This window comes from Heptranchias perlo, chromosome 4 (genome assembly GCF_035084215.1).
Source record: "Heptranchias perlo isolate sHepPer1 chromosome 4, sHepPer1.hap1, whole genome shotgun sequence".
NCBI classification, from domain to species: Eukaryota; Metazoa; Chordata; class Chondrichthyes; order Hexanchiformes; family Hexanchidae; genus Heptranchias; species Heptranchias perlo.
The window spans coordinates 95,984,280-96,011,929 of NC_090328.1; the positions used below are offsets into that span (position 1 = coordinate 95,984,280).

The following is a 27,650-nucleotide window of genomic DNA, read 5'->3' on the forward strand; positions in this document are numbered from 1 at the left end:
TTTTGGGACATCTTTAATATCTTCATAATTGATCTAGAGATAGGATACACAAGCACAGTGACAAAATTGCAGATGATACAAATCTAATAAAGTTTGTAGATGCTAAAGATAAACTGCATAAGCTATAGGAGGATTTGAACATACTTGGGAATTGGGCAGGTAGGCGGCAGGTGAAATTCAAAGTAGAGACATGCAAAGTGCTTCACATAGGGACAAAAAAATTCCAGGAAGGGACTATTACTTAAATTGAGAGAAAATAATGTGCATGGAAAATTAAAGGGATCTGGGGATCCTGATTGACAACAAATTGAAGCTATCGCACCAATGCTCAGTGGCAGTGAGTAAAGCAAATCAGATGTTGGAATGTATTAAAAGATAAATATTGAGCCAAAGTATTGAGGTAATTCTGCCACATTATAAATCATTGGTACGACTGCAGTTCTGGTCACTGCAGTACAAAAAGGATATTGCAGCTATTGAAAGGATACAGTGAAGGGATGGAGGGATTGGGTTATGAGGAGCAATTATGTAAATTGGTAATTTTTTCACTGGAAAAGAGAAGGTCGAGAGGTGATATGATTGCTGTTTTTAGGATTCTAAAGGGACAAGATAATATAATTCATGACCGGATATTTCACCTTGTCCAGAACAGTAGAACCAGAGGACATGGCCTGCGCTTGAAGGGGGTAAATTCAAAATCAATCTGCGGAAACGTTATTTCAGTGAGCAAGTGGTAAAAATGGCTCCCTAGGAAGACAGTGGAGGCAGAGTTTTCATTCATTCAAATGCAAATTACATAGATTTCTTTCAGAAAATAATACTTTGGGATACAGTATATGAGCAATTTGAGATTCCCAAAGCTCTCCACCACTGGGGTTTTCCTTGCTGCATGTCTGGGTCTATTGCAGACTAATTGATAGAGATTGATTGCCATGATTAGTCAACAACTCCATTATCATTGTATCATGCAACTATCAGGATGGTGGAAAGCGAACTAGATGAACCTTGGGCTTTTTTTCGCCTAACATTTCCTGTGTTCCTAATTGGCTTCGATAGAAAATGGGATTTATAATTTGGCTTGAAAATGAATCTTCAAAGGATCTAATGAAGTGATTTTACTTGAATGAAGCTAGCAAATGATGGGGATTAATGGGGTTACACAATATTATGATTATCACTTAATACATGTGTGCAAATGCCTCAATTATGATATATCTGCTTGGGTCCTTTGTATGCTTCAGATTAAGATAATTTATGCTCTACAGCTTTATTATTAGTCTTTCTTTTAACAGGCCGACATCTGGAGTATGGGGGTGCTCTTGTATGCACTTCTGTGTGGATTTCTCCCATTTGATGATGATAATGTGATGACTCTGTACAGGAAAATAATGGTAAGGATTTTTTTTCTTGCATTGTCTATAGTACTTGCATAAGCAAATTCTTACTTCCTCTTTGTCCTCACTCTCTTTCTCCGTTGTTTATGTCTGTAGTATTTTGTTTTAGTCAATGCAGAAGATCACACCTCTTGCAGCTTCGTTGCCATGTTGGGCTATTCAGCATCCATATAATTTATAGAAGCTCAAATTGGTGAGGCAGAATAATGATGTTAGAATTTCCAGTAACTTGGATAATTTATGTATAATGGTAAAAGATCTGTATAACCATGTTCTGGCGGAACTTGAAATCATAACTAAAGAAGTTGTTTGTGTGTGCATGCGTGAATAGGTTACCAACACGGTCAAAGCATACTCGTGAATAAAGGGCATTTGGGTGAGGCACTGGAGGGCACCATGGAACAGCACCCCAGCAAAATATCACGTCATCAGGGTGGAGGTCAGAGAAGTGGCAAAAATGTAAAAAGAAAAAGTTCAGATTGAGTGGGTGATTTCAGAATCTGCTGCTCCCTGGGAGTGCTGATTGTGGAGTCGCTCCTTGCGTCTTTTAAGGAAAATTCTCATGTATTTTATTTATTCTGAATCTGCAAGTCAGCTAAAAATTGATTGTGCACTAAAAATACAGAAGCACGTGGAGTTCAGATTTATAAATGTTTGTCTTATGCATTAAGCTGTGTTGGTCGTTTATGTTGGAGCATATGGGGCTCAAATAACAGAGATGACAAACGCACAATGCTAATTCCACATTCTTTCTGATTTTAATCCTTAAATAATGTCTTTACCTGCTGGTCTCCTGGCTGGCAGCCATTTTCACACCTTTCACCTTGTGCAGGAGGGCAGTATACCATGAATGTGAGGCTGCATTCCCAGCATGGAGCCTCGCTCGACAGGAGCGTAGATATGGAAGGTCAGCATGCCCGACCCGCAGCGCTCCAATTTTCTGTTGACTAATTTTAATCACGTTTTCACCTTTCTCCTTTTCTCCATTTGTCTATTGCCTTCCCAAGTCCCTTGGTGATTTTTTGCTGATCTCTCCTCCCTAAAGCCTTTGCATTGAGTGACTCCTTGGGGGTAATTTTAACCCCCAAGAACAGGTGTGTTGGGGGGGTGGGTGGGAGTTTAAAATAATAGCTTTTTGGAGCGCGGCCACTTCCGGGTTTGACCCAGGCGCGTTTGGATGCATGCGCACAACAGACACCGGGAAGCCCCGCCCCATTTAAAGTTGGTGGGCCGATACTTAAAGGGGCATTATACCTCATTGAAATAGTTGAGGTACTTAAGTTTTTGCGTATTACAAAAATAAAATTAATTTAACCATACTTGTTCGGGTTTCCCATCGCTTCCGATTCATGTCAGGTGAAAGCAGGCGCTAAGGGCCAGATCCATGTGGTGAGTGCCTTCATTGCACTGCTTGTGGGCCCAGAGGAGCAGGAGTGCTTCTTCCAAGCTCGGCAGGCGTGACAGGACCCCCACCCTACAAATGCTGGACCCAATCCTTGATGCTGGACCTCCTGATTTTGTGCTGGGCCCACAATCTCTCTCTCCCTCCCACCCCCCCCCCTCTAATTTGCCACTCCTTTCCCTTCCTGTCAATCTGGCTGCCTGGCATGTGGGAAACCCAGAAGCACAAATACTCTCCTTCAATTGAGTTGCGATCACATATTGTGACGTACTCATTTGGCTTTCTGGTTCCCTACACGAATACCTAGGAACAGGTTAGGTTCCCAGCTCCAAGTTAAAATCATGCTCCTTATCTCAGAGATTTCTATCATCATCAAAGACTTTTAAGAAGTATGTAATGGGAAGAGTTGTACGAATAATGTCACTGTGCCTTCAACGGACTTGGATTTTTATTGGTGGTAACTTGAGTTTACTCCTATTGGCACATGGAACCTGCTTCCAGTTGAGGAATAAGGAAGATGTTCCAACACAAGTAATCTTTTTTTTAAACTATATTTTGTTTTCTTTTACAGAGGGGAAAATATAACATACCTAAATGGCTGTCACCTACGAGTGTACTGGTTTTGAATCAAATGTTGCAGGTAGAATACTCTTGAATCAATTACTTTGCAATCAATTTTTGAAATGTTCTCAGAAACCTGAAAAAGTATGTTTTTTTTTCAGCTGCTGTTGTTTTTTTTAAAAAAAGCTTCTGAACTTGTTGGCTATGATTTTTGTTAGTATGTGGCCTGGTGATGATGATAATGGCCACTGTGAAGTCATTCAACATTGCACATCACAAGCATTGTCAAAGTTCTTCACCTTCCACAAGATGTGTTCTCTAACAAAATGCAACAGATGCCATTTTAAAAAATATACAGAGCTTGTGAACGTCACCATGTATACATGTATATAAAGTAACCCAAATATAAGACAACCGTCAACATTCCAGCCAAGAAAACTCCAAAATCCACGACCCACACACAAGATGAGAGTCACCATTACATGTGACTAGATCTTAACAAAACTCCATTTAGTTGGAAACTGACATTTTGTAAATGCAGTCTGTGCGGTACAGCAGTCAGGTTGGAAACTTAACATTCACGAGAATGTAGTTAAACAAATCATTGTCAAATTACTTACTGCTGGACATCCAAAGTACTGGTCCACTTTACATTTTTAAGATTTTTTTTTTTAAATACAGAACTTCATTTCATCTCCAGTCAAGCCAGTACCAGTAATTTACTCAAACCACTTCCCTGATGCCAGCCGTGGCTATTTAAGCAAGTTATATTCAACAATAAAATGTAAAAGATAGTAATGAACTATCAGTTTTCTTTTGTGTGAAGTAGCATATGATGCTTTGAAGATTGGCCTGTGTTTTGGTCACAAAGGAGGAACAAAAATGGCCACCTTGGTGTATGAGGTACTTCAGGATCAGTGTCTGCTTGGATTGCCTTTTACGTAGGGGGCATTTTGGTTCCTCCTTTGTTTAAATATCCCACTTACAAGGATGCCACCCAAGTATGAACATGTCATTGAGGGGGTACCACACATCCAGCATTAGGAATGAACTACATGATGTCTGGTGACATCTAGCATGAATGTAGAAAGTAGAGGGTTCCTCGGCATGAATAAGGTTTATCTATAGTTCAGCTGAAGTTTGATACAAGGGTGTACAGAATTGGCTTTGATGACATTGTTAGATGTTGGAGAGGTTCTGTTGCAGGATTTGGAACTAGCAAGCTGCTTCGGCAGCTTCCTGTTTTTTTGGGAGGGATGTTTCTGTATGTGAATTGTAAGGATTATAGGAACAAAAATTCAGTTTGGCAAGAGCAAAATGAACTCTGGAGAGAAGTGTCAATCTCTTGCCCTTTCTCACAGACTTGTTCTGCTGTCTCAAATAGATAATTGGAAGTTGTGGAGAAAATTGGGCTAACCTGACGAGTTTGGCTCTTAAGAGTAATGAATTGCTAAGTGAGAATTAATTGTCCTCCACGATAGATTCATTTAGTATTGAGAAAAAATCACTTCAAGATCTAAAGCCAAGTGGAAGAGATTTGTTTTGTGATGTCAGGAAAGCCACTTTTACTCCTCAAACTGTGATAACCTGGCAGTCCTGTTTATCTACAATATTTACTCAAGTCATAAACCAAGCTCAGTTAAAGATTGTTCAGGCATTTTTCTCTCTCTTTGTGATTGGAAATATGCCTAGGATCGAGTTTGCAAACAGAAATCGGAGCTTTCCTGCTGGCTCAGGAGTTGATACACAATGTTGTGGTGAACTGAGCCCACCAAGAATGTTCCAGATGTGATCCCTGGCCATTATAAGTTGGTTGATTTTGGCCACGCTAGAAGTGAGGGTTGGCTTCTAAGCGGATTCTGTGCCCTTTGGGGATGGGGGAATCACTAAGTGAACATATGTGGACAGGGTCAGGTTCAGCTGTGGTAGCCCCAGGATTGAATAACCCACCAGGATCTGAAGAGGTACCTGGAAGGTCAGGGTTCGTTTGGCGCACACTATTTTTGAGGACATTCCTAATCTTAATTAAATGTTCTTGTGCTAGTGGCTCTGTTGCTGCACTGTTTGGCCGCAGGGTATGTGGGAGGCAAGTAGGTAGTGAGGAGACTCTGTGCACCATGCATTCAGCTTTGAAGCAGAAAGGGAGCAAGAGCAGGCAGTGGTAGCGATCTTGCTAGTTTTCCAGGTACAAAGCTGGGGTAGCTGATCCCATCTCTACCCTAAAGTCACACACTGATGCACATCCCCTGGAAGGTCCAACTTTTAAAATGTTTTTAGGGTAACTTTTTTGAATTAAAATATTACTTGTTACAACAGTGTTAGCGGTCATCTTGTATCATTTTAAAGGTTTCCAAGTAGCGTCGCACCAATTTGTACTAAACATTGGGTGATCACCTCAACTAATTTGTATGGTGGATTATTTCCATGTGAACTTGGGTTACAATCTTGAGCAATACTAAAACTTTTTGAAAGTAAGGGCAATTGAGTTATTCTGTCTCCCTAGTCACTATCATATTAATAGCCCAGCCACGTCCACCTGAATTAATATAGACATGTAAATTAGACAAGATGGTCCCTTGAGTGATGGCCTAAACCTAATTTACGATTGAAGAAAAGACGAATTTCAGACACACATTAAATTAACCAACACAATTGAATGTTTGCTAAATTTTCAACATCTACACAATAAGTGATAACTGTTCAAACAAAAGTAGATTTTTTTTGGTGCCATGTTTAAGGTAAATAGGTTTTTCTTTAAACATAATAAATTTTGAAGAACTAATTTCCCAAAAGATGGTCAGATAGAATATTCAAAAAGTATTAAATGAAATTTTTAAAAATGAAGTGAAATGCTTGTATTTATATAGTGCCTTCATTAAAGTGTCTCAAAGTAGTTCACACAGGGAAATGCTGCTGGAGTGCAGTGACTGTTATGTAGGCAAGCTCCAGCTATTGGAAATATTTCTTAGCTGACAAATACTTTTAGGATTAATTATTCTCCAAAGATCTTCATCTTAAATTTGAACTTTACTAAAAGTTTAATGGCTATCAATGTGTTGGATCATAAATACTGCCAACGTTTTAGATCTTAAATTATTTATTTTGCATTTAAGAAATGTATTCAGATGCCCATTACAGTTCTGATTCCTTCCAACAGGTGGACCCAAAGAAGCGCATCACAGTAAAACATCTTCTGAGCCACCCATGGCTAATGCAAGATTACAGCTGCCCAGTTGACTGGCACACCAGATACCCAGTGAGTGTTTCAAGGCAAAATATGGTCTATGTTCTTGGTGTTAAAGGCACAATTTCTAATTAATGACGTTTCTACCCTGAATTGTTGTCTCACCGTATGATCTACTTTCTAAATTATGCAATTTAGAGATGGCAATATTGACCTTCAGGAAAGCACTGACATTTAATGAGTTTAGTAATTGCAAGCTTAATAGTTATTGCTGGGCGCCTCCTAGGATTTAGTTCATTTAAGAATCTTAACTTTAAAACTTTCTGCTACCGATCCGAATATGACCTAATAAATGTTGGGTAATGTTTATATAGAAAGTATTTGTAGTGTTTCCCAAATCTGACACCAAATGGATTTTCCGAAGGCTTGCTTTACAAGCTTGAAATTTTACAAAATCACAAATACATCTGTAACCATTATAAAGCTTTTTAATGACAGTTGAATGCAGGCCAATGACTAACCCTCCTTCAAAACAAAACATGCATCATTTTAATATTGAATAGTGAGTTTGTGCCACTATTGGCTTTTGAGAGACAGGTATGAAGTGCAACTTTACTGGCACAAAATAGGAATTGCAATATTTTGTGTATTTCTTTTTCCAGGCTATTGCAGTTACCATTTTCTGCCACTGGAAGGGGCATTTCAAAATGTAATAGGCAGTTGGAGTATTCGATTATTTTAATCTGTTCATTCCCTTCCAATTCTGTTTCAAAGATTCACTGGTCATTGGGAACTGTTCTAATGAATGAAATTTGCAAACTATGTCGTTTAATTTTGTAATTGTACAATTATTTGTAATCCAAAAACAACAACAACAACAACAACTACTACTACTACTACTACTACTACTACTCTAATTTATCTAGCACCTTTAACGTAGTAAAACGTCCCAAGGTGCTTCACAGGAGCAAACAAAATTTGACACCGAGCCACATAAGGAGATACTGGACAGATGACCAACAGCTTAGTCTAAGAGGTAGGGTTTAAGGAGCATCTTAAAGGAGGAGAGTGTGGTAGGGAGGCGGAGAGGTTTAGGAGGGAATTCCAGAGCTTAGGGCCAAGACAGCTGAAGGCATGGCTACCAATGGTAGAGCGATTTTTAAAAAAAAATCAGGGATGAGCAAGAGGCAAGAATTGGAGGAGCACAGAGATCTCGGAGGGTTGTAGGGCTGGAGGAGGTTACAGAGATAAGGAGGGGCGAGGCCATGGAGAGATTTGAAAACAAGGATATGAATTTTAAAATCGAGGCAGTCCTGAACTGGGAGCCGATGTAGGTCAGCGAGCACAGGGGTGATGGGAGAATGGAACTTGGTACGAGTTAGGATACGGGCAGCAGAGTTTTAGATGAGCTCAAGTTTATTGAGGGTGGAAGATGGGAGGCCAGCATTGGAATACTGGAGTCTAGGTGTAACAAAGGCATGGATGAGGGTTTCAGTAGCAGGTGAGCTGTGACGGGGCAGAGGTGGAAGTAGGCGGTCTTGGTGATGGAGCGGGTGTGTGGTCGGAAGCTCAACTCCGGATCAAATAGGACGGCAATGTTGTGAACGGTCCAGTTCAGCCTGAGACAGTGGTCTGGGAGAGGGATGGAGTCAGTGGCTCGGGAACGGAGTTTGTGGTGGGGACCAAAGACAATGGGCATGATCTTAGCCTGAAAAAACGAGTGGGGTGGGGGTGGGGGGGGGGGGGTGCAGTAACAATTGCAAAAATCTAAAACCCGCCCATTTCCAGTTTTGACAGGGGCCAGACGAGGGGCAGGCAACCATCCCTCTTTCAGGAGGTGGGCTGCTGGCCTCCATTTTCAAAGCTTTTTTGATTTTAGCCCCTGGGGGCCGGGATTCCCAGGCCTTCTCCATCACACTACATGAGAGGAGGTGAGAAAGCCTGAAACTGCAGGTTTAAGTGCCTTTTTTATAGCACTGCTTGAGGGCCTGGGGGAGCAGCAGTCCTTCCCCCGCCCCCCCCCCCCCCCCCGGCCCAACAAGCCTGCATACAGCGACAGTCTCCGCCCCCGCCCCCCACGATGTCCGATTACCCCCACCACCACAATGAAATTTTTGCTCATCCAGTACTGGATGTCAGACAAGCAGTGTGACAAATCACTGACATTGGAAGGGTCGCGGGAGGCAGTGGTGAGTTAGAGCTGTGTGTTGTCAGTGTACATGTGGAACCTGGCGTTGTGTTTTCGGATGATGTCACTGAGGGGCAGTATGTAAATGAGAAATAGGAGGGGACCAGGAGTGTTTTAGCTCTTCTGTTATAGCTTGAGTAAAATCATAACTGAAATTCAAGATAAATATTTATCACCACCTGTTGAATGAAATTAGTTAAGTTCATCCAAGGTAGTGAAGTTTCCTTGATCATATAGGATAGTCACTAATAAATCCAAGAGGGAATTCAGGAGAAACTTCTTTACCCAGAGAGTGGTTAGAATGTGGAACTCATTACCACAAAGAGTAGTTGAGGCAAATAGCATTGATGCATTTAAGGGGAAGCTACATAAACACATGGGGGAGAAAGGATAGAAGGTTTTGCTGATAGGGTTAGAAGAAGAGGGGTGAGAGGAGACTGGTGTGGAGCATAAACAGTGGCTAGGACCAGTTGGCCAAATGGTCTGTTTCTGTGCTGCACATTCTGTGTAACTTGTGGCAATTATACAGTGATCCCAGGAGTTCATAATTTTGATTTCTTTAATTTTTAACTTCTTGATAAGATTCAAGCCCTATAGCTCAACCAGAAATGCAGAGTTGCATAGAATCAAAAACTCAAAATTGAGGTTAAAGAAAACATATAAAATGCATAGTGGGAGAACCTTGCTCTCTACCCTTCCAAAAGAAACCTTTCAGATTACAATCTACTCGTGATTATTTGAAGTGAGTTTTTTTGTGCTAAAAAGATTTGAATTATCAGATTATTTGAATTGAAATTCTCTTTTTCTTCTATGGTAATAGAGAGATTTGATAGCATTGTTCACTAGGGCACTGCCTAGTATGAGGAAATCTAAATACAAAAAACAAACTTGATAAATTGGGTCTTTTCTCATTACAACATATGTGATTGCGAGGCATTATGGTTGAGTTTAAAATTATGAAAGGATGGGACATGATTGATACGTCAGGCTGTTTCCAGTAGTTGTATTTGTCAGGAATGAGGGGCTATAGATACAAGATTAAATATAAGAGATTTAGAACAGAGGACAGGTGAAACATCTTCACACTGACATGAGGATGTGGAATTCACTTCCAGGGTTAATGGTTGAGGCAGAAACCATATCAACATTCAAGATTAAACTGGATAGGTGGATGAAGGAAAATGGTAAGATGGTGGATAATTGTGATTTGAACTATTTACTTGCATGGAAGGTAAACACTGTGTTGGGCTTGTTTCTGTGTTGTAACTTCTATGTATTTCTATGTATATTTTTATCAGAGGAGACTGTAATTTAGAAATGTAATACTTCTGTTTCTGCTTCACTGTGGAAACATGCCCCTTCAAAGCTGGCTTGCAAGTGTTTTTTTTAAAGAAGGACATTATGGGGGAAGATGTTCTCCCTGCATTAGCTGTAGTGAAATTGTAAACCAATCTATACAGGTTTCGCTGCACCTAGCATACGGAGGAAATCTTCCTTCTGCTGGCCAGCATGTTCAGTGTGGTGATTTGTAGCTCTCTGATTTGTCTTTTCTTGAATGTAAAAATGTCTCCCTAACAGGTAGAAACTGAGTTTCTGTAGTATGTTCAGAAGTGGGCTGTGTGCGTAGATAACTGGAGAGCTTGGCCGACGTATACATCATATATTAAACTGAAACCTCCAGCACTCTTTTCTAGGACAGTGGATTCAGTTCTGTCGTAACAGCCAAGGAGTGCTGGAACAGTTGAGACCTGGAGATTGTCTAACAGATCTTCTGTGATGCCACTCACAAGTAATTGGGACTGGCAGTGTTGTTTCTGATGTTGATACCGTGGCCTCCCTGCAGTCTAGCATCTCTGTTAGCACAGTGGGCAAAGGAATATCAAAGAAATGCGCAACACATTCGTCCACTAATATTGTTAACGGTAATTTCTAGCCTTAAGCTGAGTGCTCACAATTGCAAGCTAGCAAAATAGTCCTTTGGTCATCAGTGTCTTCTACAGACTTCCCCAGTTAGTTGGAAAGGTACTGCCACTAGCTAAATAGTCAAACAGCTGCACCTTAAAGTAACAGCATTATTTGAGCAAGATTTACTAGATATGAATCAAAAAGTACTAATGAGGAACAAGTAACCAGTAGAACACCTAGCAATCAAATCCCTCTTTTTTTTTCCCATTCATGAACTAGTCACTACCACAAAGTTAACCAAATTGATCAACTAATTTCTTCACATTGTTTTTCGCTGCCATGTTCCTTCTCCACTCAGGTCAGTGTAATACAGCTACAAACAATGTTTACAACAAATAATAAAATGATACCATCCTGAAAATAAAGTCAATAAACTTAAACCATAAAATTGATTAATTATTAGAAATGCCTGCAAGAAGTTCTCCCCACATAGGCCTACCCTTCTGTCTGGAACCTAGGGCTTTAGTTAGAAATTTCACTTGGGCTGAGGTTTTCTAGCTGCTATGGAAAAATTTGGTGCATACGAGAGGCACATCAGGGGAGGTGTTGATTTCACCCTTCTGTAGAACTACAATACTCAGTGCACTGTGACTCCCATCACTAGAACCAAGAAGAAAAAGACTTGGCAGTGCTAACTCTGGAGGACAAACTGAGAGATGCATTGTGAGTGTAGATTTGCTCCTAAACAAACCCACCAAGATAACTCATGCAACATGAATTTAAAAAAAAACATTTTTCTCATTTTCCTTTCAGTTGGCCTTCTGACAGGATCTTTTGTCCTTAATACCCATTATCCAATGAATAATCAAACTGAGCAAGGTATCTGTAGGAGTCTAACTACAGAGGAATTTGTAAAATATTCACGGCCTCAATCGTAACTTTCAGCAATGTGATCCTTATGATGCACTATTTTGATGCCAGCACCAATGTGTTTAATTATTTTTATAGAAGATATTTTTGAACCGCATCTGTCAGCAAAAAAAAATGTGGTGTGATTGGACAGGAAAGTTCAATAGATTTCTGCCGAGTGAACCATTTTCTCAGGCACAAATGTGTTCTTAATCAACTGAGAATTAAAATAAGTGAGATTGTCATAGAAGCGCAGAATTTTACAGCACAGAAGGAGGCCTTTCTGCTCATTGCACCTACATCGACTCTCAAAGTGCTATCCACTTAGTCCCCTACCCTTTCCCCGTACCTTTTTAAATTTTTCTTTAATCACTTCCTTTTTAAAAGCTATTATAGATTCTGCTTCCCCCACTGTTTCTGCTGGGGCATTCCATGTCCTAACCAATCCTGACTAAAAAAATTTTTAACCTCTCTCTCTATCTTCAATTTCTGCCGTCTAGCTTATTTTCCCCTCCAGCCTCTTTTGAATTGCCTTAGGATCTTTTTCTACATTAAAGTTATTGAATAAACACGATTTTTTGTTGTACTCAACTCAGCGACCAGTGGAAATAGTTTTTCCCAATTTACCTTATCAAAATCCCTGAGTTTTGAACACTTTAGCAATCTGCTCTTAACCTTCTCCGTTCTAGTGAAAGGAGCACCTGTTTCTCTAGGCTTTAGTTATAACCTCATTATCTTAGTAAATCTCTTTGTATCCTCTGCTGTGGCCTTTGCCTCATCATCCTTAAAAGCAGGGCACCCAGAACGGGACACCATATTCTAACTGCCAACAATTTATATAGTTTTAGAATTATCTGTTTACTTTTGTACTCTATATTCCTTTGTAAAACCTAGGATTCCATGTGCCTTTGTTTTGTACAGCTTTAGCAACTTGCCCTTTCACTTTTAAAGAGTTGTGCATTTGAACCCCTAAATTTCTATGTTCCTCTACTTTTAAAGCCATAACCCATCATGTTTGCATTAATTCTTTCAATGCAGCAACTAGATATCTTGTGATCTTTTAATAATCTTGTAATAACTAATGTAGCAACGCTTTAATAATCTACAGGATGCATTTTGTACATTGCAAACTTTGCACTCTAAATAAAGTACTATCTATTAAATGTTATCTCATTTTTCTTCCTAAATATGTTGTAATTTCCAGATTAGCCATCTTGATGAGGACTGCATTACAGAGTTATCTGTGTTCTTGAAACGCTCCAAAAAGAGTATGTCCAGTTTGGTGACCGAGGTAAGAATCTGCCTCCAGTGTTAATAATCCTTGTACAATAAACGGTTCCTCACGTCGACTCAAGGATATTTAGAGTCCTGATGCAAACGTTCTCCTGTACTGATTATATCTGATGCCATTGGGCTATTCCTGCCAATATTTTTATATTGTGCTCAACAATAAAGGAGCACACTCCACTTTGGAGCCATGTGGCATCCATTTCATAGTGAAATTTCAAGTGATCAAGTTCACTTACCATGAAACAGCACGTCGGCTGTAATGAAGTTACTAGTTAGTTCAAGTAAAAATCTGAGTTTTAATCTTCCATCTTTAGTGAGCAGTGGTGTATGGCATCAGCTATAATAGTGCGTCTTTTGTTTATGCAGCAACCAAATCTCCATTACATGTTTCGCTAAATGTTATAGTTCAGCTGCAGAAAACACTTCTGCTATTTTATTGAAACTCGTATCCTGCTCAGGAAGACGAGGGAGTATTAAAAGAGCCTTCCATAAATAGATTCAAGCCTTCGACATACTTAGCCTTTATAGAAATGGTCTTTGAGAATTCTTTGCTGCTTTTCCCCAGTCCAACAGCTCCTTTTTACTATTTGACCCTTCAGTCTATGCCCCTGAAGGAACTAATTTTTATAGCTGGCATGGAAGGTTTTGTGCATCACTCTTTCCCTTGCATTAATGCTAATGCTGGATCTTGCTTCAGTCATGCCTGCTGTTCCTGTCCTTTCCAAAAATTCTTTCCATTTCACCTGAAGCCTTGATCAGTCTGGAGCATCCTTGGCTAACTTTATCTTTGGTTGTAACTTCTGTATATTCGCTACTAAATTTTAGATTGCTCTCTGGACTTTAAAGACCTCTGGTCCTGAGGGTATTCGTTCCATCCACCACAAAATGTATACCATCCAAATTTACCTTCTTTATTGATCATCTAATACTAGTAAGCAATCTAATACTATATTTCAACATAGATAAGTGTGAGGTGGTGCATTTTGGTAGGAAGAATAAGGAGGCCGCATACTGCTTGAATAATAAGAGTATGAATGGGATAGAGAAGCAAAGGGATCTAGGCATACAGATACACAAATCACAAAGTAGCGACGCAGGTTAATAAGGCCATAAAAAAGGCAAACCAAGCACTGGGGTTCATTTCTAGAGGGATAGAATTGAAAAGCAGAGAAGTTATGTTAAACTTGTAGAGAGCCTTGGTTAGACCACACTTGGAGTATTGTGCACAGTTTTGGTCTCCATACTATAGAAAGGATATAGAGGCAATGGAGAGGGTGCAAAAAAGATTCACAAGGATGATACCAGAACTGTGAGGCTATACTTATCAGGAAAGGCTGAACAGGCAAGAGCTCTTTTCTCTAGAAAAGAGAAGGCTGAGGGGTGACCTAATAGAGGTCTTTAAGATAATGAAAGGGTAGACGTAGAGAAAATGTTTCCACTTGTGGGGGAATCTAAAACTAGAGGTCATAAATATAAAATAGTCGCTAATAAATCCAATAGGGAATTCAGGAGAAACTTCTTTACCCAATGAGTGGTAAGAACGTGGAACGCACTGCCACAAGGAGTAGTTGAGGCAAATAGCATAGATACGTTTAAGGGGAAGCTAGATAAGCACATGATGGAGAAAGGAATAGAAGGCTGTGCTGATAGGGTTAGATGAGGTAGGGAAATACTAGCTCGTGTGGAGCATAAACGCCGGCAGAGACCAGTTGGGCCAAATGGCCTGTTTCTGTGCTGTAGTTTCAAAGTAACTCTTGATTTCACCCTAAGGTTGCACTCCCTCATTACACACAGCCTCCAGTCCTCTCTTGGTACAATAGCTATATCACCACGTCTTATTTCTTTCAGTTTCATTAGACAGTTTCTTCATTTCTTTTGCAAATCCAGCTTCTGACTGGCTCCAGTCTCAGTCCTTTATTTATTGACATTGATAAATAAATGGAACTACCACATTTCCTGCTACGAAAGCTGCCTTCAGGAAGCTCTGTTTCTATTCATGTCAGGTAATTATTTTTCCTCTTAACTCTTCATTTTCTATAAAGGCGAAGTTTGTCCATGACTTGAATGTACCCCTTCGAGGTTCTTCTAATACCACCGCCCAACGCTCCTGAGTAGGATACATCTATCATCTGATAGAAGTGATCCCCCTCTCACCTAACCGCCAATCTCTCTCTTTCAAGCCTTTCTTGCCTTGGCTTGATTTTGTTTTGTTGATCCTACTCTGGTTAATGTTCATGATTTTCTTCCCTCTCCTTTCTGCTAAATTCTGAGTACACCCTGTATGCTCTTTTTCCCTACATTGAAAACCAGACTCATCGCTTGATCCCCATCTCTTAACTTTTTTTTCCAACGACCTCAAAACTAGAATTTTTTACCTCCCTCAATCATAGGAACGTAGAACAATAGGAACAGGAATAGGCCATTTAGCCCCTCGAGCCTGTTCCACCATCTTGCTTTCATTTTGCAATGTACAGGCTTTCAAAGCCAGAACTTAGTTGTCACTGACTCGCTACTTCCTATTTTATCGCACCTTTTTCTTTTTAATCTTTTCAACCTTGGTGGTGTCCTGCATGACCATTATTGGCCTCAATAAGAAGGACTAAGGAGATTACAAAGCTGATATTTAACAGGCAAATTATGCTGTTGAAACATTATTTCTACTGCAAAAGTGCACACCAAAAGCACTGATTTGCTCAAATAGCAGAGCACTTTTTACACAATGCATTAAGTTTAGTTCAATAGAGCGGGGGAGTGGGACTAGCTGGATTGCTCTTGCATAGAGCTAGCACGGACTCGATGGGCCGAATGGCCTCCTTCCGTGCTGTAACCTTTCTATGATTCTGATTTTATATTCTTTTGTTTAGTGGAAATATGATAGAATAACAGCAGCTTATCTACTACTATTGCACAAGAAGAACCACGGCAAGCCTGTCCGATTGTTCTCTTGCACTGAAGAGCAACATGTGCCCTCAACCCCTCTGGGAGAACTAAAGGTGAGAAATGAGTCTAAACAATAGTTTAATTTTGTTCACAATGTAAATATGCCAATTAAAAACATGTTCAACTTTTGTTTTAAAATAAATGTGCATGTCACCATTTTACCTAATTGTAAATTTAAGACTTAGGGTTACAAATCCTCAATTTGAGACCTCTACATTCACCTACCCCTCACACCCCCCCCCCCCCCCCCAAAAAATGAATTTCAGCGGAGCAATGATGATGCACAATAGTCTTGCATCTGTCCCTATATAATCAATTGCTACAAAAGTGGGGATATGCTACTTTGAGAAAAGGGGATGGGAGGAGAAGAGAAACTTTTGGTGCAGCTCCCTGACCTACAGCAGAGTCAATGGGCTCGATTTTAGTAGCGGGTTCCCTGTGCATTATCGGCGGGGTGGGCTCGAAAATGTCAATTTCCATGTGCGGGACCGGATCGCGCCGCGATCCCGGCCACTTCCGGGTCCCGCGCTGACGTGTGGGGCTGCATGCGCGGCCCCCGCTGGTGGGAATCCCGCAGGCAATTAAAGCCAGCGGGATGCCACTTGAGTGTACTTACCTTGCTTGTTGAGGTCATTAAATGAGCTGATTCAGCTGTCATAACAGGAAGTGTGGGATTTTTACCTTCAACCGGACGTGTTGCAGCCAGCAGCCTGTGGCAGCTGCCAAGGTGCACTCCACAGCGGTGGGGGGGGTGGGGGAGAGCCCTCACCCGCGCAGGAGGCCACCGCGTCACATAGGGCAACCCCTGCCCTCCACCACCCCCCGCCAAGCCAGAGGACAGACCGACGTGAAACCACAGCCCCAGTTCGAGGAACCACCTACCTACCCTGCACAACCCCTCACACCAACACCTGCCAGATGGGTGGTGCGTTGACATCCTTGGAGGACGAACAGCATGACCAGCCCCAGCAGCCTCGCAGTCCACGCCGTCCACCTCAGAGACGTGGAGCCCCCCAACACGGTGCTGTGGCACACCCACCTGCACAGCAGGAGGGAGGGCAACCGCAGAGAGAGATGCGTCGCAGGAGGCACTACCCTCCGCACAGGGTGTACAGACCGAGGCTCAGCTTCATGGACCTCTCCGAGGAGCAGTGCATACGTCGGCTCAGAGTCAATCGCCAGGTAGTCGCCGACATCTGCAGCCTCCTGAACGACGAGCTGCTCCCGGATGGACCAAGCAGCATCTTCTTACCTGTCGCCGTCAAAGTCACCACTGCCCTCAACGTCTGCGCATCCGGATCCTTCCAGGGTGCCACCGGGGTCTGTCAGTCGTCTGCACACAAGTGCATAAGGCAGGTCACCGATGGGTTGTTCCGCAGGGCCTCGCACTACATCAGCTTCGCCATGGACGAGCGCAGCCAGATGGAGAGGGCGGTTGGATTCCATGCCATGGCTGGCTTCCCACGGGTACAGGGTGTAATCGACTGCACCCACATCGCAATACGGGCACCTCCGCATGAGCCAGGGCTGTTCATCAACAGGAAGGGGTATCACTCCATGAACGCCCAGCTCATCTGTGACCACCGCCAGAGATTCCTACATGTGTGCGCCAGATACCCCGGCAGCTGCCATGATGCCTTCGTCCTCAGGGAGTCCACCGTCCCACCCATCTTCCACGCACCCAACGCGGGCAACGGCTGGCTGATCGGCGACAAGGGGTATCCGCTACACACGTGGCTCATGACGCCTCAGGAACCCCATCACCGAGCCGGAGCGTCGGTACAATGACAGCCACACTGCTACCAGGTCTACAATTGAGCAGACCATAGGGCTGCTCAAGATGCGCTGCAGGTGCCTTGATCATTCTGGGGGAGCGCTCCAATACACACCATTCAGAGTGGGACGAATCATAGTTGTCTGCTGTGCCCTGCACAACATGGCCCAACAGAGAGGGGTGCCGCTGGAGGAGGCCCCATCAACACCCGCCACCCACATTGAGGACGGCGATGAGGACGAGGAGGTGGAGGAGGAGGAGGGGGACGCGCCAGAGGATGATGGACGACCCATGCGCCGAACCCCGACTCACCGGGATGCTCGCCGGGCCAGGGAGGCACTCATAAGTCAACGGTTCTCCTAGAGTCAGACAATGCAAGGCGTTCGCATCTCCTCACCTGCACATGCGAGGGGCCATACCAGCCCCCTCCACTGAAGAGTGTTGCCAGTACTCCTGCACCCACAGCAGTGTGCCCAATGGGCGGCAGCAGGTGTTCGCCGTCATGATGGCCTCCACGGAACGCACCTATTGCACAGGCCGCGGAAGAATGGACGAGAGGTGGCAGGAGTGGTGAGAACGATAGTGTTTAATATGTACAAGGTGCAATACTATAAACAAAAAGTGTACAAATTAACAGACACCCTAGTGCATTCCTTTTGTGCTTATAACGCCTTTGGAGTTCTTTTCCGGGTACCCCTACGTGGTGCTACCCCTGTGGCTCCAGCAGAGGTAGTGGCAGGTTGCTCGTGTTGTTGCCCTGACCGGGTAGATGCTTTGGGCGGACGGCCCCTGGGTTTCGGTGCCCGTGAGGGCACCTCCACAGACTGCTCCTCCTGCACCTGTGCAGGGGCAGACTCGGCTACCTGGAGAGGAGGCACCATTGCGGGTACTGGTTGAGAGGGGGGCAACGGGTGGGACGTGGGGGCACCTTGAGAAGTGTCCCTGCTTCCATGTCCCCGGTCACCATCATCCCTCTCGTGGCCTCGGCCCACATCACCCCTTCCACCCTGCTGGACGACAGTTTGGATTGCATGTGTGAGGCCTTGCAACGCCACCCCTAGTGTATCCGTCAGCCTGTTTATGGCGGCGGAATGTTGCTCACCCTGAATCCGTACAGCCGTTGTCAGGGCCTGCACGGACTCGATGTGGAGCTGTGCGTGACGCTCGAGGGAGGCCAGCCTCTCCTCCACCGCAGACGCTCCCGCACCTACCCGCGACACTATGTCGGCGGTACCCTCCTGTGCCTGCGCCACCAATGCCCGCATGCAGGAGTTGGACTCCTCCATCGCCTGCACGATTGTGGACAATGCGCACGGCACCTCTCCCAGTACCTCAGCAATTAGCTGGTGCCCCTCGACGGCTCTCCTTTTGACTGGTGGCCCCCTGGGTTCAGCATCTGGGTCCGGCTGAGCAGAGCCTGGAGATGAGTGCTCCCCCCGACGCGGACCCTCCGCGGCTGCCCCTGCCACCAGGGTCTGCTCATGCTCACACGTGCACGGTGAATCACCAAGTGCAACCCCAACTAGTTGGCGAGGGGGACCCACCGAGGTGCGTGTCTCTGCGCTGGTGGATGGTTGGCTCATATGTGACGATGCACCCTCAGAGACCGGCATGTCCTCTGAGGAATCGCCCTCCTCACACGAAGCGCTCGCAGACAGCCCTGCAAGGGAACAGAGGGCACTATGAGGCATGTGCACAGAGGTCGCGGTGCCCCAGATGGCAGGTGATGATAAGGTCATTCGCGATCATGAGTGTTGAGTGTCAGCTGTCCCTTACCGGCCGATGCTGCAGCGCCAGACTCGCCATCGCCGACCGACAGGCAAAGTTGTGTTCCGCTCAGTTCGAGCTCCTCCACCTCGGCATCCGTGAGTACGAGCACGTGCGGCGGGCCCCCTCCGGTGCGGTCCCTTTCCCGCGCGTTCTTGCATCTCTTCTCCTGTGAAGGCAAAACACAGATGCGTGAGTACGTGCAGATTGCATAGTGGGACGCCTGGAGCATCGGTGTGGGTGGGTTGCGCGTGGGACGGATGGATGGGAGGATGCGTGTGCCACATGCCCATCCCATTGCATGGGGTTGGGGCGTGTGGTAGTGTTCGAGTGGGGACAGGGAGGGTGGGTCAGTGCAGGCATGGTGAGGATGGTGAGTGAGTGGCTGTGAGGATTGCTGTGGGAGCGCTGTGGTGGCTGTGCAGAAGGGGTTGTGGGGTGTTTGGCGTGATGGTCGAGACGGGTTCTGGGGGGGGTGCGTTAGTGTACTCACCTTGCTGGACCTAGTGAGGTCATTGAATCGCTTGCGGCACTGCTCCCAAGTCCTGTTGGTGTTGGAGCTGCTGCTCACCACCGCCGCCACCTCTGCCCATGCCCTCCTGGTGACGGAGCCAGGGCACTTCCGTCCGTCCCTGGGGAAGAGCGTGTTCCCCCTCCTCCGCACAACTTCCAGGAGGAGCTGCAGCGCGCGGTCGGAAAACCGGGGCGCAGCCTTACCCCTGGGTTGCGCCATGGTCTGCTTCCTGATGCTAGATGCAGGAGGGGCTCTGTGGGACTGCCCCTTTAAGTGGAGCTCCACCATCGCGCTAGCGTCAATGCGCATGCGCAGGCTGCCGGCGCGCAGCTGGGGTGCGGCGAACCCGGAACCACGGCTTAATTCAATCAATTATCCCGCGATCACGTGGGGGCCGCATTTTCCACGCTCCCGGAGGACCACCCGCCGGGAACCCGTAGGCCTGCTAAAATCGGGCCCAATGTTGCAGACTGGGCTGAGTTGCAGGAACATCCTTATCAACTTTACACTCAATTTAAATTAATCTAGAATTTCCATTTAGTGATTACCATTGGCCTCAGCCACAAAAAAAAATTATATAAATAGCTGAAATTACTAAGTTTATTCATCATCTTTTCAATTTCCATGCCAGGGGAGGGCTTGAAGCACAACCGTCATCTCTACAAATGAAGTACTACACTTGGGCTGTGCCTCCTTAGTTCTGAATCCTCCACAAACTATAGGAGTATTTCCTTGCTTCAGGATTATTGTCCATGAATTAACACAATGGTATACAGCTCTCTTTTAATTTGTTAACTAAAAAGTAACTATACTGAGATGCTCAATAAAAAAAAAACTTGTAGCTTAGTTTGGGCTTCACTATTATTTTTTTTTAAAAACAGCACTTGGCCTCCCAAAGGAGTCCTGAGTCTAAATTCCAATCTCAGCCCTTATTCACACTCCAGCTACTTCTTTGCAATAGGAAATGTGGTGTTGTTTTTTTCCTATTGGAGCCTCTGGGAGATTAACTAGAGGGTGAAATTAATGGATTGATATCTGGGCTGTCCCGTCCTTCATAGAGTAGGATATTATCTTTGGAAGAGTGGACTACAAATCTAACAGCTTATTTACCTGAGATCTCTTCATCTTTGCATCATTCTTAATGTACATTTGAATACGGATGACAAATGCTTATCTTGCCAATGTAAAGATTACGAGATGCTAGACTTTGTAAATGCAAATTTCATCATGTGGGTTCTGTGTGGAACTTTCAGACGTAGTTTTGAAAAGGATGAAAATATTTAACTGTTACTGTCATTACTGTTCAATCTTTGTATTTTGAAACAAACTTAACCACAAATTGTTTTAATAGACCAAGAAGAATGTGAATTTTGAAAGTGCGGAAGACGATGATCCCTACGTGTGTGGATCTGTGGAATTCATGGATGAGTGCGTCCTCTCTGAGGATTCGCTTTTTGCAGTCACATCCCAAGTGGCAGAGGTTTGTAGAATTTTTTTTCTAGTTTCTTTAAAACTTGTTCTATAACTTTTTGACAAAACCATGCTTATACTTTCAGAACTACTGTACTTCACCAAAAATAAAACCTAGTTTTGAGATCATTCAGGGGAATGCCATACCACCTCATTAGAACTCTTGCATTTGTTCTACCTTGTTACAGTAGGAACTGACATGTTCCCAAAAACATGAGCAGATTCCATCTTGTCAATTCATAACGTGGAAATTTTTCACACCCTTAGTGTATGCAAGGCTGCCATATTGGAGCAATCCACACACATATTTACTAAACATTAGCGTCTAGATTCAACTGCAACACGTGCCTCTGGAAGATTGGTCCTGACTGGTGTTATTGGGCCTGCACTTCTTAAATGTGCATTATGGTTTGCTACCAAGATAATGAGGAAGGATTAACTACCTTCTATGGTTGTCCTCATTCTATGATATGCATTATATGTACATGATTCCACTCATGCATAGTATTATGAGGGTTAATATTAAATAATTAGCTAGTTTCCATTTAGCTTCAGATCAACATTAAGTCTTGTGGCTTTGTATGACATGGGAGCCGGATACCATGTGCAGTGTCTGCAATGTCATGAAAACCTTTTTAATTTTGCATGTTCGGCACATGTTTTCCCCAGAACTTATAGAGCTAGACTGATGTGTGGAGCATTCATATAATTCAAACAATGAAAGAGACCTACCAAGTTTAAAAAAATGTTGTTGCCAGTATTGCCATTCTTTGCATTTCTGGTATGGCCATTTACTCATTGCTCGTATCTTAATCAAAAATGCCCCAAAAAATTGATATACGTGTGCACTTGTAGTCTCGACAGATTCATTATGAAATTGTTTTCTTTTAAGGTTTGAACTTTTCAAAACACACTCTTCATTTTGAGATTGAACCCCAAATTGCATTAGTCCTGTCTCACTATCAGTTGGAATGACCAATATGAAAGCCTATTGTCTTAATTGTTGTATCATGTGAAACCAACAAAATGGATTCTAATTAAAGTTGTTTTGGAACATGTAGCTGCTGCATATATTTATCAAAGGAGTGGTCTTTGTGTCAAATGCAAGAGCGTTTTGAAGTCCCCTTGTTAAATATCGTGCAGTGGTATCCCAATGTTTCTCATCATTCCATTACAATTCATTCATTGCAGCCATTGAGTTTCGTCACGCATAGAAAATGCTACCAATGATCAAGCCTTTTTTCTTTCTTGTAAAATAAACTTTATCCTCGTACTTCAGCGAGCAAGATGTGGATCACTTAAAGATTCTTCAGAAAATAATATACGGTCTTCAGGTAAACAAAAAATTGCTTCAAAGAAATCTGAAAACAAAGAAAATATAAAGCGGGTAAAAATGAATGTGAAAACCGGTGATCACTTCGTGCAGCCTGAAGCCAAAACACCAGTCGTTAAGAAAAGCTATGAAAAGAAAAGTCTGGTTACTCCCAAACAAAATGCAGATGTTCTTCGTAAAGGTAATTTATTTTAGTTGTTAAATCTTAGATTTTCATATCTGTATATTGCAGGTGTAATAAACTTCTTTCACAGCTGGATTGTCAGAGTTTGTCAACTTAAAAAATATTCATGGTTCTAATTTTGACAGTATACCAGTTACTATTGCACTAAGCCAACAAGGAAACCCTTTAATGCCACAGAATACCTTTGGTTCCAATATCACAATTAGCAGTTCGCACCTTATTCTATATTATGTCTTTATTTTGCAACAGTCACCTAGTGTACAGATTATACAAGATATCAGTAAAGTGAGTCGACCTGGAATTCAGGTCACATTTTGGTCTGTGTTGACAGCTCCCATTAAAACCACTTTTTATTACTTCTGATCATGTTCTCTGTTAATCATAGCAGAGGCTGATCCAGAGTTGCCTGACCCTAGAAGGCTCTCCATTATCTGTGTTTGCAGCACTTCCAGCCAATAATGATTTTTATCTCTCTCTGGACTTGGCCCCAAACTGGAAGTGCTGGCTCCCATTAAAGCCAATGGAGCCTACTTTACAGGAGCAGGGAGAAGCACAAAATAATTTATTATGGGAGCAAGGGACTAAAAAAGGGACTTTTTTAAAAATTCGTTCATGGGATGTGGGTATCACTGGCAAGGCCAGCATTTATTGCCCATCCCTAATTGCCCTTGAGAAGGCGGTGGTGAGCCACTGCAGTCCGTGTGGTGAAGATTCTCCCACAGTGCTGTTAGGTAGAGAATTCCAGGACCTTGACCCAGTGACAATGAAGGAATGGCAATATATTTCCAAGTCAGGATGGTGTGTGACTTGGAGGGGAACGTGCAGGTGGTGTTGTTCCCATGTGCATGCTGCCCTTGTCCTTCTAGGTGGTAGAGGTCGCGGGTTTGGAAGGTGCTGTTGAAGAAGCCTTGGCGAGTTGCTGCAGTGCATCCTGTGGATGGTACACACTGCAGCCACAGTGCGCCGGTGGTGAAGGGAGTGAACGTTTACGGTGGTGGATGGGGTGCCAATCAAGCGGGCTGCTTTATCCTGGTTGGTGTTGAGCTTCATGAGTGTTGTTGGAGCTGCACTCATCCAGGCAAGTGGAGAGTATTCCATCACACTTCTGACTTGTGCCTTGTAGATGGTGGAAAGGCTTTGAGGAGTCAGGAGGTGAGTCACTGGCCGCAGAATACCCAGCCTCTCTCCTGTTCTTGTAGCCACAGTATTTATGTGGTTGGTCCAGTTAAGTTTCTGGTCATTGGTGACCCCCAGGATGTTGATGGTGGGGGATTCGGCGATTTGTAATGCCGTTGAATGTTATGGGAGGTGGTTAGACTCTCTCTTGGAGATGGTCATTGCCTGGCATTTGGCTGGTGCGAATGTTACTTGCCACTTATGAGCACAAGCCTGGACGTTGTCCAGGTCTTGCTGCATGCGGGCACGGACTGCTTCATTATCTGAGAGGTTGCGAATGGAACTGAACACTGCAATCATCAGCGAACATCCCCATTTCTGACCTTATGATGGAGGGAAGGTCAATGATGAAGCAGCTGAAGATGGTTAGGCCTAGGACACTGCCCTGAGGAACTCCTGCAGGAATGTCCTGGGGCTGAGAAGATTGGCCTCCAACAGCCACTACCATCTTCCTTTGTGCTAGGTATGACTCCAGCCACTGGAGAGTTTTCCCCCTGATTCCCATTGACTTCAATTTTACTAGGGCTCCTTGGTGCCACACTCGGTCAAATGCTGCCTTGATGTCAAGGGCAATCACTCTCACCTCACCTCTGGAATTCAGCTCTTTTGTCCATGTTTGGACCAAGGCTGTAATGAGGTCTGGAGCCGAGTGGTCCTGGCGGAATCCAAACTGAGCATCGGTGAGCAGGTTATTGGTGAGTAAGTGCCGCTTGATAGCACTGTCGACGACACCTTCCATCAATTTGCTGATGATTGAGAGTAGACTGTTTGTTCAATGGAATAATGATAGCGTGCCGATCAGGAAAATTATCTAGGGATTATAGTACGTAAAGCTATCAAACTGTCAGCACAGTGCTTGAATGCAGTTTTTTAAAAAGCCAAATATGATACCAAGTTAAATTAACAGAGTGTATAAATGAAGAGGTATTATTGCTATATAATGTACTGGTCAGATCCAAGGATAAGGGAGTTTCCTGCAGTTGCTATTTGTAGCAGAATTATAAAGCGTTCTTAATATACACATTTTTATGATTTCATAGTGAACATAGCAATTCTCTTCTCCTGCCCCAGATCTGGAGCACCGTGTAGTTCTGGTCACCTAACAATAAGGGCATAATTGTTCTTAAAAAAGCTACAGAGAAAAGTAAGATTATTCCAGGTATCAAGAATTTAAGTTTTGATGAGTTACTGGGGAAGTTGGCCATATTTTCTTTGGATAAGAGGAGACTTCAAGGTGATATAATCTTAAACTTCAATTATGAAGAAATTTAAAAAATTGATCCCAGCACATTGTTCATATCCCATGGAATGCAAGTTTTAAAAAATAAGGTTAGGAGTAAAATGGGAACCCCCACAAAACTTCTTAATTCAAAGCGTAGTAGACGTATGGAATTAGTTGACGACGGTGTAAATGGGTTTCAGGGACAATTAGTCGTGCTACAGAGAAGGAATTGAGGAATGTTGAAAAGACAAGTCAATGAGACTGGTTGGTGAAAAATGGGATGGGCTTGGACCATTTAGATGTTTTTGGCTGATTTTAATATGCTTTTTATTGTAAAGTCAGACCATTTTGCCTGGTGGGATAAATTACATTTCTAGTTGTACCACTTCAGACCATTGTACATTTTCAAACTTCAAGCAAATATAGAGGCTCCTTTTGTGTGAAGATTTACACTTGAAGTGAATGTACAAAAATCTAGAATATTGGAAAATTTCAAGCACCCTGAGTTTCTTTACTATTTGTCTCCTCTTTCCATCCAAGATTATTCTACAACCCCCACTTGCCTTTTTTGATTTGGCGTACACAGCAAAATTGCACAGCTGTAATATTGAAAAATACTGTGTTCACATAAAAACAGATCAATATTTTGTCTAAGTAGTGCAAATTTTGCTTGCTACTTGGTACTGAACGGTTACAACAATAACTATCCATATTACAGAAAAACATTGTATGTGCTCAAGTGCTGGAACTCAGTTGCTTATTAAATTTGTTTTTGTAAAGCTACTAAAGTTTGCTGCAAAACAGTACGGAAGACGAGTTAAGAGTTTGAACCAAATGTTATAAATTAAGGCTCTTTAATACTGTGTTTTAACTTCTTTCTCTTCTCATTGTTTAACTGCCAGCCATGATCAGTTGCAACAAGGAGACACCTATAAACCAGGATACAAATCAACTTACCTCAGAAGAACTAACAGCTTCAGCATTTAGTCCAGAAAGACGGTATGTAGTACAGAACTGAATTGATGATTCAAAAGTGAGTAACTGGTTATTGTTGTAGTTATTGGGTGTTGGGTAAGCTCTTCGAGTATTTCCTTCACCTAGAATTAGTTTCTGTTGTGCAGATGAGATGCTTGTATTCCAGCCCTCCACATCTCCTGTCATATAAGTTGTGTCTTGCAGTGCAATGAAAATAATAGTTTCACAGCTATCTGTTGTGCCTAATTTTAATGGAATATTGAAGGAAATTCAATGAATGCAGAAATCCTTGGATTTTTGTACCAAAATAGGACTGGGCTTGTGTCAATGGAAATTTGAACTTTTGATCTTGGCAGGGCCTGCACTGGGAAACAGAAACGTGATATGTTGTGACATACCCGCCATATTTTCGGATATCTTTACCCTAGATATTTTACTCTAGATATTTTTGGTTTCTGCGTTTTGACTACTCTCGTAGGTAAGCCCTTGCTCCCTACAACCTCGAATGCTTGGACTTGCCCTGATAACTGGGTAAGTTTAATAATATATCCAAGATAATGAGCAGAAAACCCTTCTTTAGTTTGCTTCAGCTATTGGTTCTATTGTATCTTCAAAGCACCTTCCTTGTCTTCGACGAATCAGCACACTGATACTATGTATGATGCTTGAGCCAATCGGGTGCAAGTATGACACAGATTTGTATATAGACATGCATGATGCCTGATATGTGATGGACAGAAAGTTTACCTGTTTTTGTTGTTACTGTATTTTCCGCCCATTCTAGATCCAGTTCCAATTCATATGTGTTCAAAGCAGCCCCTGACAATTTTTAGTCCAATTGGAAATCTGAACACTGTAGTTTGACCTGGCCACTCCAACTAGATCAATCTATTACAATAAAACTAGGCTAACATTGAGAACTCTGAATCAGACCATGAACTCAACTGAAACTCTGGCATAGGCAGCTGACTGAAGCTGAAACCTGTCGTCTCATCAGCCGATACTGACTTGACATCTGTACCCACTTTACAACACTGCAAGCTGGCTGAACAGAGAGGTTAATGTGAAGCAGAAGCATTGTGAGTCTACATTCTCTGGGTGGACTTTCGAGAAGTACCAGGCTTCAACGCACCTTGCAATTGGTATCTTTGCAATCCACTTGTACTGCATTTTTTTTTTCATCGGTACCAGGCAAAAACTGTAGTATAGCTGCTCCAAAAGAGAAATGAAGCAGCTTGAGTGGAAGCACCCTAGGCCAGCACAGCACTTGGACACAAAGCTTGAGCACTGCTGACAATGGAGAATTGCTGGGACATCCTATCCTGCATGGAGAGGCACCTTGATGCATTTGACTGCAGGAAAAATAGAGCTTTGTTACTTGGAGTCTTTGCATTGTCTGGGAAAAGTTTGTTTAGCTTTATCTGAATAGTTGAAGACCCACTCAATGCTCCTAATGAAGGGT

The 27,650-nt window shown here is 43.1% G+C and overlaps 1 protein-coding gene and 1 pseudogene across 1 annotated transcript in view; both read left to right on the forward strand.

Moving 5' to 3' along the window:
• The window catches only part of melk (maternal embryonic leucine zipper kinase), a 114,293-nt gene that overhangs the window by 58,251 nt on the left and 28,392 nt on the right, over positions 1-27,650 (forward strand). Inside the window, exons 8-15 of the mRNA XM_067982241.1 lie at positions 1,293-1,391; positions 3,368-3,436; positions 6,515-6,613; positions 12,748-12,834; positions 15,698-15,826; positions 21,180-21,308; positions 22,578-22,812; positions 26,116-26,212. Coding sequence (XP_067838342.1) covers positions 1,293-1,391; positions 3,368-3,436; positions 6,515-6,613; positions 12,748-12,834; positions 15,698-15,826; positions 21,180-21,308; positions 22,578-22,812; positions 26,116-26,212 — 944 coding nt within the window. The remainder of the gene's footprint in view (positions 1-1,292; positions 1,392-3,367; positions 3,437-6,514; positions 6,614-12,747; positions 12,835-15,697; positions 15,827-21,179; positions 21,309-22,577; positions 22,813-26,115; positions 26,213-27,650) is intronic.
• Positions 26,694-27,650, forward strand: part of LOC137320378 (methylosome protein WDR77-like) — a 1,988-nt pseudogene continuing 1,031 nt past the window's right edge.